Source organism: Humulus lupulus, chromosome 5, assembly GCF_963169125.1.
Source record: "Humulus lupulus chromosome 5, drHumLupu1.1, whole genome shotgun sequence".
NCBI classification, from domain to species: Eukaryota; Viridiplantae; Streptophyta; class Magnoliopsida; order Rosales; family Cannabaceae; genus Humulus; species Humulus lupulus.
In genome coordinates, this window is record NC_084797.1 from 157,547,255 (window position 1) to 157,563,266 (window position 16,012).

Here is a 16,012-nt window from a genome sequence, read left to right on the forward strand (position 1 = left end):
AAGAAAGAAAAAAAAAATCAATCCAATAACTTAAAGAACCTTGGCCAGAAGGAGCCGTAAAAATATGGGTGTAACTATTATATCAATATCGTATGTCTTGTGCGGCTTTCTTGTCTAAAAAGTTAAATTTCCGTTTTAGTTTGAACTGCTTCGAGACTTTCCAAAGGGTAATATGACAACTTAGGAAACTAATAAAAGTATGAAAGATCGTCATTATATTCCAAAACTAGCAGGTTCCCAGATTTTTAACAGTTTACCCTGATTTTCAATTAGAACACAACTTCCCAACTTCCAAGTTCATATTACATGCAACAAAATTAAATAGACAGCTTATAACTGTCAGAAATTATCTATAGCTGATCTCAAACAGACTACACACACTGTTTTTAACAAAATAAAAACATAATAAATGCCTAATATAGGATTAAAATCCCTTGAAAAAATAAATAATGTGTAAACAAGACTAGAAGAAGCAGAAAAAGTGCCACCTGATCAACATTAAAAGTACTTCAAAGCAGTAAAACCCAAGCTAAAGCCACTAAAATTCTATTCTATGTGATCAGGTCTCTAGTTGCCAATTTATTATCGCATTAAAAATAAATGAAATAATAACCTTAGACAGTGCTTAATGCAAGATACCGACTTAAAAATTGAGTAACATATACAAGAAATTTACTTTTCTTGCTCTCTCCAGCTGTACAATAAACAATTCCTAAAGCTAAGGTTTACAAAGCAGCCTGAGTTTCTAAAGAACGCAGTCGGCTTTTGTTTTAGCATCTACACAGGAAATATCCATGTGATGGTGATAAAACAGATTAGCCTGCGGAATATAAAAGTAACTGGACTACTTATCTCCAAGCATACTTATATTGAAGGACCAGCCGGCCGGCTTTTGATAAAGGAGCTGTGAAAGTATGTCAAAAAACACCAAGTCTGAAATAAAGTTATGCATGACCATATTAGAAAGGGCCTATTTCAAAGCTATTTACTGAAAATAGATTGTGAGATATGAACTTGGTGTGACAGTAGATGCTAACATGTCTAATCAAATGACAATCTTTTTAAAGAATCATTTTGATAATGGAACCCTCCTCAAGGTTTGCAAAATTTTGTGTAGATTCCCCGTAGTTACAACTTCATAAAGCAATAAAGTTTTGTCTAGCTATATCACGGAGCTTTAAGAATTAGGGGGATACCTGATCATTAAAAAGCAATTTAATAGACTGGGTAGAAAGAGATTGACTAAGTCCAAGTTTGAGACAAAGAAACGTTGGATGAAGATGCCTTTAGTCCTTGTTTTCCATGTATAGCTGATTTGAGCACATTGTATTGCTCAGATATAGAACCATAAAATGCCTCCTTGTATGCCTCTTTAGCGTTCTACAGATGACAGACAAAATGATGAAAGATAAGACATAAAATTCATTAAGATACTAAATAGATACCAATTAAATATAAAATAATGCCAATTTCGGTTCAGTAACTTGGCACTTCTAGAAAGTAGTTGTATGCAGAAACAAGATTGCAAGATACAATGGACTATGGACAAGATATTGTACACCCTTGTTAGTGTTACAAAAGAGGATTACCGACTTATCTCATCAATTAATGGTGAATCCTTTAGTATATTTCATTAAGACCTCGTGAGTTGCAAAAAGAACAAATCATAATAATAAATCAAAGTATTTAATCCTATGGACATGATATCCACTCCACCAGATTTATGATCCTCCTTTGAATGGTTAAAAGAACTTTGCCACAGTTGCATCAGAAAAAAAGTGCATCTACATAAGGAGGATTACAAATAACCCCAGGATGTATGAGTAGAACCAACCTCCTCCGAACTTTCGTGGGATACAGCAATTTTGGAGAAGCTGATGGCTGGCGCCACTGATACTCCAACCCCATGGAAGGAGATAACTCTTTTTTCTCCAATTTCTTTTTCTACCTGAAAAAACAGGAAGTTATAAAACAGATGAGGGAACTTAGAATTTAACGAGAAACCAGCATAGAGAAGTCATCATACCTGGAGTGGAGGGGGCATGATATCATGGCACAGTAAAGCTAAGGGATATATGTGACCTGGAGCACCAGAATGTTCCACGAGCCTTCTCATATTGTCCACTGAAGAAGCATCAAAGGGTGCCTAACCCCCTTTACGTCAGCATGAGGAAATTTTAATTGCATCATTAAAAAAAATGTTTTTTTACAAATACCATAGTCATAGTAAAACAAAACAAAATGCATACCATGAAGGCAAAAGGAAAAAAAATAGCAATAATCATCAATCAAGACTCAAAACGAGATCTTATTACAACCATAAATTTGTCTGTGATGACAATTTTTTTAATAGAAACAGAACTCATTAAATATGGAGAAAATGCAAGAAAAAAAAATGTGATGGAAAAACCATAAAATCAGTGACAAAACTAGGATAGAAGAACAGAAAATCCCAATCCCTACAGAAATCAGAGAGCATTACACCCTTATATAATTTAACATTGTAAACCCATTAAGCTAGCCCGTATCTCATATTCTCTCATACTGACTCAACTGTGATGACATAAATTCTCTTTTTAAATCCATATTTACTTTTTTTCCCTCCCTAAAAACCTTAAACGTACTCCTGCTAAAACCTGGTACGACTACTGCTAAGCAAAAACAAGAACGGACCAATGGCAGCCTAGCAAATTGTTCAAGTGAGTTAGATAGGGAAGGGGGGTGGTGAGCACAAGGGGCATAGAATAATCTGTAGGTTCCTTGGGCGTTTTCTATTCAGGAGATAAAAGAAGGAAGAAGTGTGAGAGGGATTTCTACTGTTGAGATTTTGTGGGAGGGTACAGTGTATCCTTGTGGGAAGATTAGGCCCCTCAAAATCCCATCATCCGTGTTGCTGTATTTTCTTTACTATCAATACACTAGAGCCAATTTTGGCCACATATCTCTTTGATTTCCTTGTACTTTCTGTGTAAAGAATTATTTTCACAACCTCCCCAGTCATGAACAAGTTATAAAGAGCATGTTTTTCAGAACACAAAACTTGGAGGGGAGAGGGGGAGAATCATTTTTGAAACATAAACAAGAATACATCATTTTTGAATCATTGTACACCCAGATGAATTGAAAGACTGTAATATCCAGTCACACAGTTTAATAATTGTTGATGTTTGTTGCCATTTATATGTGGATGTGTGTGTGCATGCTATCTTGGGCATGTAAGAGAAGAGAAGAAAGATGGCTATTTAAGGTAAGCCTTGGGCGTGTAAGAGGAGAAGGGTGGCTATTTTTGGTAACAAAGGAAAGGGAAATGACCAAAATTATGATGGCTATTGAATTGTGATCTTCCCACATACCAAGATTAAATATGATGATGAGCTGATTTTTTGAAGCTCGTAGGGAATTTCGAAATTCGTAAGGAAGAGGGAATCAAGTGAGTTAAAAATGGAAACTAAGGCATTATGACTATGGTTGATTTGATTTAGGTATTGATAGTCATTAAGTATGATGAATGATAGGATCTAGGATGATTAGGTTATTAAGGGACGTAAAATGTACGACATTAGGACTGGTTTCAAGATTTGGTAATTAGACTTTGAGAGGATCATGGTATTAATTGAGAATCATAAGAATTAATGAGAATCAATCACCATTTAGGACAAGATGCTACACGCCTATATATAGAGGTGGTTGCCTCTCATTTTTCTTCACACAGAGAAGAGAACTAGAGGGTGGCGTGAAGCAAAGAGAAGGGAAAGGCTATAAGGTGGCGTGAGCAGTAGAAAAGGAAGGCTAGAGTGAGGCTCAGGAATATGGGAGAAAGAGTAGAGCAATAATCAAGGTTTGGTAAGCTTTCATGATTAGCCTCTTCACCTAAGATCTGTTCTTTTAATGGTTTAGAGGTGTTCATTCTATACTACAAGTGGGTGTGGTTGAGGGTTCGGCTACTAGCAATCCAAGAGGTATCATATGTTTTGAGGTTATTATATGCTAGGGTTCTTCTTATGACTATGGAAATAGTATTTTGAGATTTTTATTGCTTTGCATGGCCCATGCAAACACGTGTGGGGCTTAGATCTTTGGTGGTTATTATTTTAAGCAAAGGTTATTATGGTGATAGGCTTGTGACTTGAAGCGGGGTTGTTATATTTCTCAAAGGCTCTCTCTTACATATTAGGTAAGGTCTCACACATATTAGGTAAGGAAGTAGACATGTTTTGTGCTATATGATCTGTTATGGAATTGTGTGTGGTACGCTAAGTTTAAGGAAACGTGTTCTTGGAAAGATGAAAAGTTTGGCATCAGCTGTCGTAGTATGACCGAGGACCTCTAGTGCTTCCTCTCAATCATCTTTTCCATTTACATGTAGTTGCACGCACAAGTGTTTATATGTTATGTTGTTCGGAGTTGTGATATGCTATCTTGTTGATTTACTTTCTCTAGTGGGTTGTTAGCTCACCTCTTACTTTTTCCCCTGCAAGTAATGAGTGAATGCATGCTTTGTGATGTATGGCAAGTTGAGATCATTTCCAAAGGGACGTATGTGTTGTGAGGGGCCTTATGAACGAAAGTGATCAAGAATAAAAGCGATCAAGAACGCCAAAGGATCTATGTTGTATTTATTAGTTACTAATTATTTTGGAACAACTCTTATTGCATGAAATTATGTTTTTTTTTATTTTAAACAGACATTTGGATGTTATTGCATGTTTTTAAAGAATGAATGTTCCATTTTCAGTATAAAGTTAAGTTTTATTTCAAAATACCTATTATATTGAGAGAGGTCAAATTGGGTGTTATAAAGTAGTATCAAGAGTCAGTCGCTCATAAGCCTGAAGGACTCTCACAGAATACATATGGAATATTGGAAAGAGTTCATCTCATTGTTTGTAAAGTTGCTTTATATTATCTTTTGTTGTATATATGTTTGATTCTTTATTTGTATCGTGTGAAGTTATCCTTAGAGAGATCAAAGATATCCAAAAGATTGAGGAGGATAGGCGAAACTCCTGCTTACTAAGTAGGCTATGCAACCAGATCATGGAGATCAATAATAGGATTCAAGGCATCATGAATTGAAGGAGAGCAATGGTCTTGGGAAGTGAGAAATTCTTAGCACTTAGGGCAGCCATCAAAGACCCTAGAGTTAGAGATATGCTCTACTCCTTATGGGCAGAAATACTGGAAGAAATAATAGAAGACGCAGATAGATATCCTGCCCTCGTCACCTGTTTTGCTCATCAATATGAAATACTCATAGTAGAACATACTGTCACAATAGAAGAGGATGGATCCATATCAGAGAAGGTAGAGGTGGTATGGCATCACCTTATCCCTGAGCTTTATGAACTAGTCATTTGTTCAAGGCACCTATAAAATTGTTCTTCTGAGATGACAGGTATTGAACAAATGACTAGTTCATAAAGCTTAGGGGTAAGGTGATGTCAAACCATCTCTACCTCCTCCGATATGGATCCATCGTCTTCTGCTGTGGCAGTATGTTCTACTATGAACATTTCATACTGATGGGCAAAACGGGTGACGAGGGCTGGAAATATATCTGGGCCTTCTATTATCTTCCAATATCTCTGTCCATAAGGAGTAGACCTTATCTCTAGCTCTAGGGTCTTTGAATGTCTGCCCTAAGTGCTAAGAATTTCTTACTTCCTAAGACCATTGCTCCCCTTGGATTCACGATGCCTTGAATCCTACTGTTGATCTCCATGATCCACAGCCTACTTAATGAGCAAGGGTTTCGCATATCCTCCTCTATCTTCCGGATATCTCTGATCTCTTCAAGGATAACTTCCCTACGTGCTCTCGCAGTAGAAGGCATGATCAGTTGCACACAATACAAATAAAGAATCAAACATACATACAACAAAAGATAATATAAAGCAACTATACAAACAATGAGTTGAGCTCTTTCCAATCTTTTGTGTGTATTTTGTGAGAGTCCTTCAGGCTTATGAACGACTAGCTCTCGATACCACTTTTTAATGCCCTAATTTGACCTCTCTTGATATAAGAGATATTTTGAAATAAAACTTAACTTTATACTGAAGATGGAACATTCATTCTTTAAAGATATTTAAAAACATGCAATAACATCATGATGTCTGTTTAAAATAAAAATAAAAACATAATTTCATGCAATAAGAGTTGGTCCAAAAAAATTAATAACTAATAAAGACAACATAGATACTATGACGCTCTTGATTGCTTTCGTTCATAAGGCCCCTCACAGCGTACATACTTCCCTTTGGAAAGGATCGCAACCCGCCATACATCACAAAGCATGCTTTCACTTATTACTTGCAGGGGGAAAGGTAAGGGGGTGAGCTAACAACCCAGTAAAGAAAGTAAACCAACAAGATAGCAGATCACAATCACAACTCAGAACAACATAACATAAACATATGAACACTTATACGTGCAACTAAATGTAAATGGAAAATATGACTGGGAGGAAGCACTAGAGATCCTCGCAGACCACCTTGGTCATACCAGGAAAACTGATACCAAACTTTTCATCTTTCCAAGAACACGTTTCCATGGTTTAAAAAAATGTTTGAGGCGTACGCCTCGAGGCGCGCCTCGAGGCGAGGCAGTGAAAAAACGTATCTGAGGCGCCGCCTCATAGTGTGGCAGTGAGGCGCACGCCTCACGTGGGTGAGGCGGTCCGAGGCGTACGCCTCATGGTCTTGATTTTTTATGGCTGTTTTATTGCCTCAAACCGTGGGGCCTTTTTCAAAATAATGTTTTGGGCTTTTTTTTAATTAAATGGGCTTAAAATTTGGGCTTAAGTGATCAGATTTTAAGTTAAAAAAACCCTAAGTTTCTCCTATTTCCCTCCTCTCTTTCTCCTTCACGGCAGAACCAACATCTCCCATCTTTCTCTCTTTTCTTTCTCCTTCACGGCAGCACCAAGCTCTCCCTCACACTTCACAGCAAGCTCCAACTGCACAGTAGGCTCTCTCCATCATCCAAGCTCTCCCTCACACTCTTTTCATTTCTCTCATTTTCAAGCAAGAAGCTCTCTCCTCTCACCCATCATCTCAGTTTTTTTTTTTTCACCTCTTTTTCTCAAAGTCAAGGCAGCTACCAGCTTTAGTTTTTGTCAAAGTTGATTATTTTAGAGAGGTAAATAATTTCCTTAATCTTCTCTGTTTTTTGTTTTTTAATTTCCTTAGTTTTTGTTTTAAAGTTGCTGAATTTTTAATTTTATTTTATGCTTTTAGTTGCTGAATTTAAGTTGGGAAGGATGAGTAGAAAAGATCCTGCTTGGAAGTATAGTGTTGAAATAGAAGTGCCGGAAAAAGGTGGAAAAAAAGGATACAAGTATTTAAAGTGTAATTTTTGTAGTAAAGATATTAAGGGAGGGGTGAAGAGAGTGAAAGAACATCTTGCTTGTACACACAAAGATGTAAAACCATGTCCTAAAGTACCTAAAGAAGTCAAGGAGGAGATAAGTCAATATTTGAAAGACTATGAAACTACAAAATTTATTTCTCAACGAAAGTTTGATGAGGCGGTGGATTGTGGATCCTACTTTGGTGATGGACCTAGTGGTTTTGGTAGTGGCAATCCTTTGGAGGGTGTGAATTCTTGTCCTAGCAATAGTTCTAGAGGTGTTAGAGGGCCTATGGATCGATTTATGGAGAATAAAGGAGATGAGGAAAATGAAAAAAATACCGCTGCCACAAAAATGACTCCAACGAGTGCTAAAGAGCATCGAAATCAAGTATGTTTAGATATTGGGAGATTCTTTTTTGAGAATGGGATCCCATTTAATTGTGCAAGAAGCCCATCATATTTCAATATGTTGCGTTCGGTTGGGAATTATGGTCGAGGATTGAAAGCTCCAACAATGCATGAAATGAGGACTTGGATACTAAAAGAAGAAGAGAAGACAACATCCGAAATTGTGAATGAGATCAAAGCAACATGGAAACGAACAGGGGTTTCATTATTATCAGATGGTTGGTCAGATATGAGAAATAGGAGTCTGATCAATTTTCTAGTTAACAATCCCTATGGGACTGTTTTTTTGAAAACTATTGATGCATCAGATTGTGTAAAAGATGCACAAAAATTGTTTGAATTGCTTGATGATGTTGTTGAAGAAATTGGAGAAGATATTGTCATTCAGGTGGTCACAGATAATGCAAGTGCATACAAGGCCGCTGAAAGATTATTAATGGAGAAGAGAAAAAGTTTGTATTGGACTCCGTGTGCTGCTCATTGTATTGATTTGATGCTTGAGAAAATTGGAGAATTGCCACAACATAAAAATGCTTTGCTTAAAGCAAAGAGAGTTAGCAATTTCATCCATAACCATCAATGGGTGTTGAGTTTAACAAGAAAATTTGCAAAGAAAGATCTTCTTCGACCAGCTGTCACACGATTCGCCACTGCCTTTCTAACTTTAGAAAGTATGCATCAATTGAAGCAACCACTACAAATGATGTTTGTTTCAAAAGAATGGTCAAGTTGTGCATGGGCAAAGAAACCTGAAGGGAAAGCTGTGAAGAAAATCATAATGAATGATAATACATTTTGGCCTAGTGTGGTTTATTCCATAAAAACCACAAAGCCCTTGTGAATGTTTTAAGAATAGTTGATGGTGAGAGGACACCGGCAATGGGATTTATTTATGGTGCTATGGATGAGGCAAAAGAAAAGATAGCAAAGAACTTAGATGGAGACGTGTCTTCATATAAGGAGATTTGGGAGATCATTGATCAAAAGTGGGAGTTTCAATTGCATCGCGACTTGCATGCAACTGCATATTACTTGAATCCTCGATTCAGATGGAGTCCCAATGTTTCCGAGCATCCAGAGATTAAAACTGGTCTGTATAAGTGCATGGATAGACTCATCAAGGACCAAGAAACATATGTGAAGGTCGATGCCCAACTTGATGAGTATAAATACAAGCGAGGATTGTTTGGCTTCAGATCATCCTTAACATCATACTTAACACGTCCACCTGGTGAATACTTAAACTTTTATCTCATTTTTTGTTTTATTATAGTTTATATTAATATTATAAAATAAATTATTCATTACTTTGCTTCTTTTTTCATGTCTTTAATTTGTATAGTTGAATGGTGGGACAACTTTGGAGATGAAGTTCCAGAACTCAAGTCATTTGCAACAAGAGTTCTAGGTCTTACTTGTTCAGCATCGGCATGTGAACGTAATTGGAGTACGTTCAATCAAGTGCACACAAAGAGAAGAAATCGTCTGAGCACAAAAAAGATGAATAGTTTGGTGTACATTATGTACAACAAAAAGTTGAAGCACAAATTTTTTAAGAAACAATCACGAAGAGAGGAAGATGATCCTTTGATTGTTGAAAATGTGTCTTCTGATGATGAATGGGTAGCCAATCCAAATGATGAAGAGGATGGTGATAGTAGAGCAATCGAAGTTGGTGGGGAAATTGAGATTGAGGATGAGGGCGGAAGTTTAGCACCGAGGAAGAGGAAAAGAAATCAAGCACCAATTGAAGTGAATTTGGATGAGGAAGATGAATTTGAAGGAGGAGAAGATGACAGTGAAGATGGAGATGATGGACGAGCTATACAATTTCATGAGAGTGATGATGAAGAAAGTGAAGAGTTCTTGGAGATTTAATGCATTTTATTTATGATTTTAAGACTTATAACTAGAACTTTTATGACTTTGATATGGACTTATGTGTTGTTTGTTATGAATTCTATGAATTTTATGAAATTTCATGAATTTTAGGATATTTTATGAATTTTATTATATTTTTTAAATTTTATTTGTTCTTATAGTTGAGGCGTACGCCTCGTTGCGCCTCGAGGCTTACGCCTCGCGGTACTAAGAGAAAACGCCTCGTTGCGCCTCGAGGCTTACGCCTCGCGGTACTAAGAGAAAACGCCTCGCCTCGCGATTTCGCCTTTCAAAACCTTGCACGTTTCCTTAAACTTGGCATACCACACGCAATTTCATAACAAATCATATAGCACAAAACATGTCTACTTCCTAACCTGGTATGTGAGAGAGTCTTTGAGAAATATAACAACCCCGCTTCAAGTCACAAACCTATCACCATAATAACATTTGTTTAAAATAATAACAATAAAACAAAACCACCAAAGATCTAAGCCCCACACGTGTTTGCATGGCCATGCAAAGCAATAAAATTCTCAAAATACTATCCCCCAAAGTCATGAGAAGAACCCTAGCATATAATAACCTCAAAACAAAACAAATGATACCTCTTGGATTGCAAGTAGCCGAACCCTCAACCACACCCACTTGTAATGAACACCTCTAAACCATCAAAAGAGCAGCTCTTAGGTAACCATAAAATAAATAAGAATAACTCATGAAGAGGCTAATCACGAAAGCTTACCAAACTTTGATTATTCTCTACTCTTTCTCTCAAAATCCCGAGTCTCACTCTAGCCTTTCCTTCACATTTCCCTTCTCTTTTCTTCACGCCACCCTCTAGTTCTCGTCTCCTTTCTAATGTGTGAGGAAAAATGAGGCAACCACCTCTATATATAGTCGTGTAGCACCCTGCCCTTAATGGTGATTGATTCCCATTAATTCCTATGATTCTCAATTAATACCATGATCCTCTCTAAGTCTCATTACCAAATCTTGAACCTAGTCCTAATGTCATACATTGTACGTCCCTTAATAGTCTAATCACCCAAAATCTTATCACTCAATCACACTTAATGACTATCAATACTTAAATCAAATCAACCATAGTCATAATGCCTTAGTTTCAATTTTTAGCTCACTTGATTCCCTCTTATGATTTTCGAAATTCCCTACAGTGAGCTTCCAAAACTCATCGTCATAATTAAAGAGAATCAATTCCCTTTCACTTTGTTACCCAATTTCGAATTTGCCATGTGGGAAGATCACAATTCAATAGCCATCATAATTGTCATTTTTGGTCATTTCCCTTTCCTTCCTTTGTTACCAAAAATAGCCCCCTTTCTCCTCTTCCCTCTGACACGCCCAAGGCTTACCTTAAATAGCCATCTTTCTTCACTTCTCTTCTATCACACAACCAAGATAGCATGCGCACACACATATCCACATATAAATAGCAACAAACATCAACTTACTAATGAATAAAATTAGTATTGGTTAAAACAAATTGTGGAAATTATGATTATATTTAATTAATATTTTTAATATTTTAGGGAATTAGGTTAATGTTTGTCTGACTTCTTCTTTGTCTGACTATTTCTTAGTATTTTATCTATTTTCAAGCTTTCCTAGTTTTTAGCTAATTAGTTGTAACAGCTTCAAGTCTGAAAAGGCTATATATATTTGTTTGTACGTTTTCTTTCAGTGAAAAATAAGAAGAAATAAAATAATTATTTTTATTCCAAATTTTCTTTATGGTATCAGAGCCGAATCTCTGAATATTTATCACCTCTTCTCAATCATATTCAATCGTTCACCATGACTAAATATGGTTCAGCATCTCAAACCTCTTCTTCCTCAGCCAGCGAAATCTCTTCAACCAATACCGATCCCTCAGCCACAAATCCACAAGGAGGATCTGAAGGACTACACACGATTGTTACTAGTCACCGACTCAATGGACAGAATTTTCTCCAATGGTCACAATCGGTACTGATGTTCATCTGCGGCAAAGGAAAAGAAGACTACCTCACAGGCGATATCACTTAGTCATGTCATGGTTAATTAACTCCATGAACAATGATATAGGTGAAAATTTCCTTCTCTATGGGACAGCCAAGGAGATCTGGGATGCTGCAAGGGAGACTTACTCCAGTTCTAAAAACACCTCAGAATTATTCCAAGTCGAGGCATATCTCCATGATCTTCGACAAGGATCTCTATCTGTAACACAATACTTCAACTCTCTCTCTCGACATTGGCAACAGCTTGACATGTTTGAAGCATTTTCATGGCACTGTCCAGAAGATGCCACATCATTTAAGCGTATCATTGAGCAGAAGAGGACATTCAAGTTTTTACTCGGCCTCAACAAGTCTTTAGATGAAGTCAGGGGAAGATTAATGGGAATGAAGCCCTTCCCAAATATCAAAGAAGCTTTCTCAGCAGTTCGACACGAAGAAAGCAGAAGAAAAGTGATGATGGGACCACAAGAAGAACCAGTCGAAGAAGGATCAGCACTTGCTGCCCGAGGTTTACAGAACAACGAAAATAAAACTCGACAGGGAAGACCATGGTGTGATCATTGCCGAAAGCCTGGACATTTAAGAGAAACTTGCTGGAAAATACATGGAAAACCAGCTAATTGGAAGCCTCGAAACTCTGAGGATCGTGGTAATGCTGCAGCTGTGACAAAAGAAACACCACAACTTGAAGCCCCATTCACCAAGGAGCAAATTGGGGTCTTGCAACAACTCTTCAGCCAACAACAAGTGACTTCTGCATCATCCTCAACAGCCTGTACATTGGGAAAAATAGCTCCTGGACCATGGATCGTTGACTCCGGAGCATCAGATCACATGACTGGAGATGGCACTTTGTTCAGCTCCTACAGCCCAAGCAGCTCTAATTCCACAGTTCGAGTTGTTGATGGATCATTGACTAAAGTCATGGGAACAAGTTCCATTATTTTGTCAAGGGACATAATTCTCAAATCAGTGCTCCATGTTCCATCTCTCAAGTGCAATTTAATTTCAGTTAGTAAATTAAGTCGTGATCTTCACAAATTAAGCCGTGATCTTCACAAATTAAGCCGTGATCTTCACTGTGAAACTAAATTTTTTCCAAACTTGTGTGTGTTTCAGGGACTGGATTCAAGGAAGATGATTGGCAGTGCTAGATTGTGATCGGGCCTTTACATCCTCAACTCTCCCAACCTGGACTCAAAGTGTTCAGCTTCCATTTCCATGCCTTATCAATCTTTTAATTCCAATATCAATAAAGATAGTGAGATTATGTTATGGCACTATCGGTTAGGTCATCTCAATTTTGTGTATCTCGAAAAAATGTTTCCATCTCTATTCATTAATAAAAATCCTAGTTCATTCACATGTGAAATTTGCCAATTAGCCAAGCATACTAGAAGCACATTCAGACCACTTCCCTATAATCCCTCTAAGCCATTTTCACTCATTCATAGTGATGTATGGGGACCATCTAGGGTTCAAAACATTTCTGGTTCTAGATGGTTTGTATCATTCATAGATGACCATACACGGCTAACCTGGCTGTTTTTAATGAAAGACAAATCAGAGGTAGAAAACATATTCAAACACTTACATTTGATGATCCAAACACAATTCCAAGCCAAAATTCAGATTCTTAAAACTGATAATGCTTTAGAATACTTCAAATCTACACTTGGATCTTATCTCTTAGATCAGGGAATTATTCATATAAGCTCATGTGTCCACACACCTCAACAAAATGGGGTTGCTGAAAGTAAGAACAGACATTTATTAGAAGTAGCTCGATCCTTAATGTTCTCTTCTAATGTGCCTAAACATTTTTGGGGAGATGCTATACTTACCGCTGCCTATCTAATCAATAGAATGCCATCTAGAGTATTAAAATTTCACAGTCCTCATCAAAGTCTCCTTCATCATTTTCCACATTGTAGACTACTCTCATCATCTCTTCCCACAAAAATATTTGGTTGCACGGCATTTGTCCATATACCCCAACAGTTTAGGAGTAAATTAGAACCCCGTTCCATGAAATGTATCTTTCTTGGGTATTCTTCGCACCAAAAAGGGTACAAGTGTTTTTCTCCTACTACAAAGAAAGTGTACAATTCCATGGATGTTACCTTCTTTGAATCTCAGCCATTTTATTCCAAAACTACCATTCAGGGGGAGAATGGACAGGAATCCCAGTTTTGGCAAAGCATAATCGCTGTTCAAACAGCCCCCTCATCACTCACTGACCAGCAGCCCTCGGAAACTCATTCTCAGCCTCACACACACTCTAAATCCAGCTCTAATCATCAGCCAGAAAATCCAGCCACAAACACTGACCAACAGCCACCGATGACAAATCAGTCCCTACTCCCAATTCGTGTTTATACTCGAAGGAATAAACTACCTGCACACCAATCATCAGTGGAACCTAATCCAACCCCTACAGAAACAAACTCAGGTAAGGACATTATTTTACATGAAGATATTCCTCTTATTGATAATGCTGATCTTCCAATTGCTCAGAGAAAAAGGGTTAGATCATGTACAAAATATCCAATCAGCAAACATATATCCTACAATGGATTGTCTCAATCCTACCAAGCCTTCATCTCTGCTCATGACAGCATTCAAATTCCAACTACTATTGCTGATGCTCTCAAGCACAAGGGTTGGACACAGGCAATAACTGATGAAGTTTTGATAGGAATTTCCCTATCTGATTCTTTCCAAACAGCCAAACAAACAATAACAGCAAAGAAATAATACAGAGCAGAATGAATAAAACTCAGATTTGTATTGAAACCCAGGTACTTCGAGAGCCTGGTCTCTCCACAACTCAATTCCAGCCTAATTCCAACTGAACTCTTACTAGCTATATATATCATTACTCACTGTATTATTATACACCCTATTCCCACCCAATAACAGCTCCCATAACTAACTTCTAATTGACAAATACCCCCCTGGACAGCAACTACCCTTTTGCTTTTCCTTTCCCCTTATCCCTCCTAGCATACACAAACGTAATAGGATGCCTATCAATACCGCCGACCACAAGTTTCACCTTGTCCTCAAGGTGAAAGTCTGGAAATTGCTCTTGAATCACTCGAAAATCCTCCCAAGTTGCTTCGCAGTCCGGCATGTTCCTCCATTTTATCAATGCTTGAGGGGCTGCTTTCTGAGTACCTGGCCGAAATTCCAGAACAGTTTCTGGTGTCAAAATCCACTCCAACTCCGCTGTTAATTCAGGAGGTAATGTGGATGGTTGCTGATTTTGTCCCAAAGCCCCCTTGAGCAGCGACACATGAAAAACAGGGTGTATTGTGGCATCCGGTGGAAGCTGAAGACGATATGCTGCTGTCCCAATGCGCTCCAGGATAGGAAATGGCCCAAAATAACGCTAAGAGAGCTTCTCATTGACGGGTTTAGCAACTGTTTTCTGCCTGTATGGTCTCAGCTTTATGTAGACCAAGTCCCCCACCTTAAACTGCACATCCCTCCTTTTTTTATCAGCCTGTGTCTTCATTCGTTGTTGAGCCCGATGCAGGTTTAGTTTTAGCAACTCCAGAATATTATCCCTTTCTTGAAGCGTTTGCTCCACCGCCGATACTTTAGTGCTGCCTGGTTCGAAGCGTATAAGTGGAGGAGGATCCCTATGATATAATGCACGAAAAGGGGTCATTCCCGCTGCTGAATGAAATGATGTGTTATACCAATATTCTGCCCATGGTACCCACTTCGCCCACTGGGTCGGTTTAGCACTAACAAAGCACCGCAAATATGTTTCAAGACAGCGGTTTACCACCTCAGTTTGTCCGTCAGATTGTGGGTGATAGGCTGTACTCTTCTTCAAACTTGTGCCTTGGAGCCGAAATAGCTCCTTCCAAAATAAACTAAGGAATACCTTGTCGCGGGCTGAAACAATAGAGCGTGGTACGCCATGGAGTTTGACAACATCTCTCACAAAGCTGGTTGCCACGGAACTTGCTGTAAATGGGTGACGGAGGGGTATGAAATGAGCATATTTACTCAAACGATCCACCACAACGAAAATAGAGTCAAAGCCATTCGACTTCGGCAGCCCCTCTATGAAATCCATTGAAATGCCGTCCCAAACTTGGTCTGGAATAGGTAAGGGCTGTAGCAAACCCGCCGGGGATTGAGCTAAATACTTATTCTGCTGGCAAACCGCACATTCCGCTACAAACTGTTGTACATCTCTTCTCATTCCTTGCCAATATAAGTCAGCTGCCATCCTCTGAAAAGTCTTGAACACACCTGAATGTCCACCCATGTTACTGCTGTGATATTCCTGCAATAATAACGGAATAAAAGGGGAGGAAGACGGAAGG

At 38.1% G+C, this 16,012-nt stretch overlaps 2 protein-coding genes across 4 annotated transcripts in view; one reads left to right on the forward strand and one right to left on the reverse strand.

The window, feature by feature from the left end:
* Window positions 1-419: 419 nt before the first annotated feature.
* LOC133777777 (glycerol-3-phosphate acyltransferase ATS12, chloroplastic) overlaps window positions 420-16,012 on the reverse strand; it is a 31,896-nt gene continuing 16,303 nt past the window's right edge. For 2 of the 3 annotated variants that reach the window (XM_062217511.1, XM_062217513.1), the window contains exons 10-14: window positions 10,020-10,074; window positions 2,027-2,124; window positions 1,835-1,948; window positions 1,197-1,380; window positions 420-933 (exon numbers count right to left, since the gene is read on the reverse strand). In XM_062217511.1, the coding sequence (XP_062073495.1) occupies window positions 1,243-1,380; window positions 1,835-1,948; window positions 2,027-2,124; window positions 10,020-10,074 (405 nt within the window). In that variant the 3' untranslated portion in view covers window positions 420-933; window positions 1,197-1,242. Of the gene's footprint in view, window positions 934-1,196; window positions 1,381-1,834; window positions 1,949-2,026; window positions 2,147-10,019; window positions 10,075-16,012 lie in introns of all 3 variants that reach the window. The other variant, XM_062217512.1, reaches the window with a different exon arrangement.
* Window positions 8,862-9,758, forward strand: LOC133777778 (uncharacterized). Its single transcript, XM_062217514.1, has 2 exons — window positions 8,862-8,992; window positions 9,104-9,758. The coding sequence occupies exons 1-2, from the start codon at window positions 8,866-8,868 to the stop codon at window positions 9,637-9,639; spliced, it is 663 nt and encodes a 220-aa protein (XP_062073498.1). The 5' UTR covers window positions 8,862-8,865; the 3' UTR covers window positions 9,640-9,758.

Excerpts from the sequence above, each read along its gene's own strand:
- LOC133777778 (XM_062217514.1), top strand. The coding sequence starts at position 8,866 with ATGGATAGACTCATCAAGGACCAAGAAACATATGTGAAGGTCGATGCC. Across the intron at positions 8,993-9,103 it reads ATACTTAACACGTCCACCTG|TTGAATGGTGGGACAACTTT; the intron begins GTGAATACTTAA and ends TAATTTGTATAG.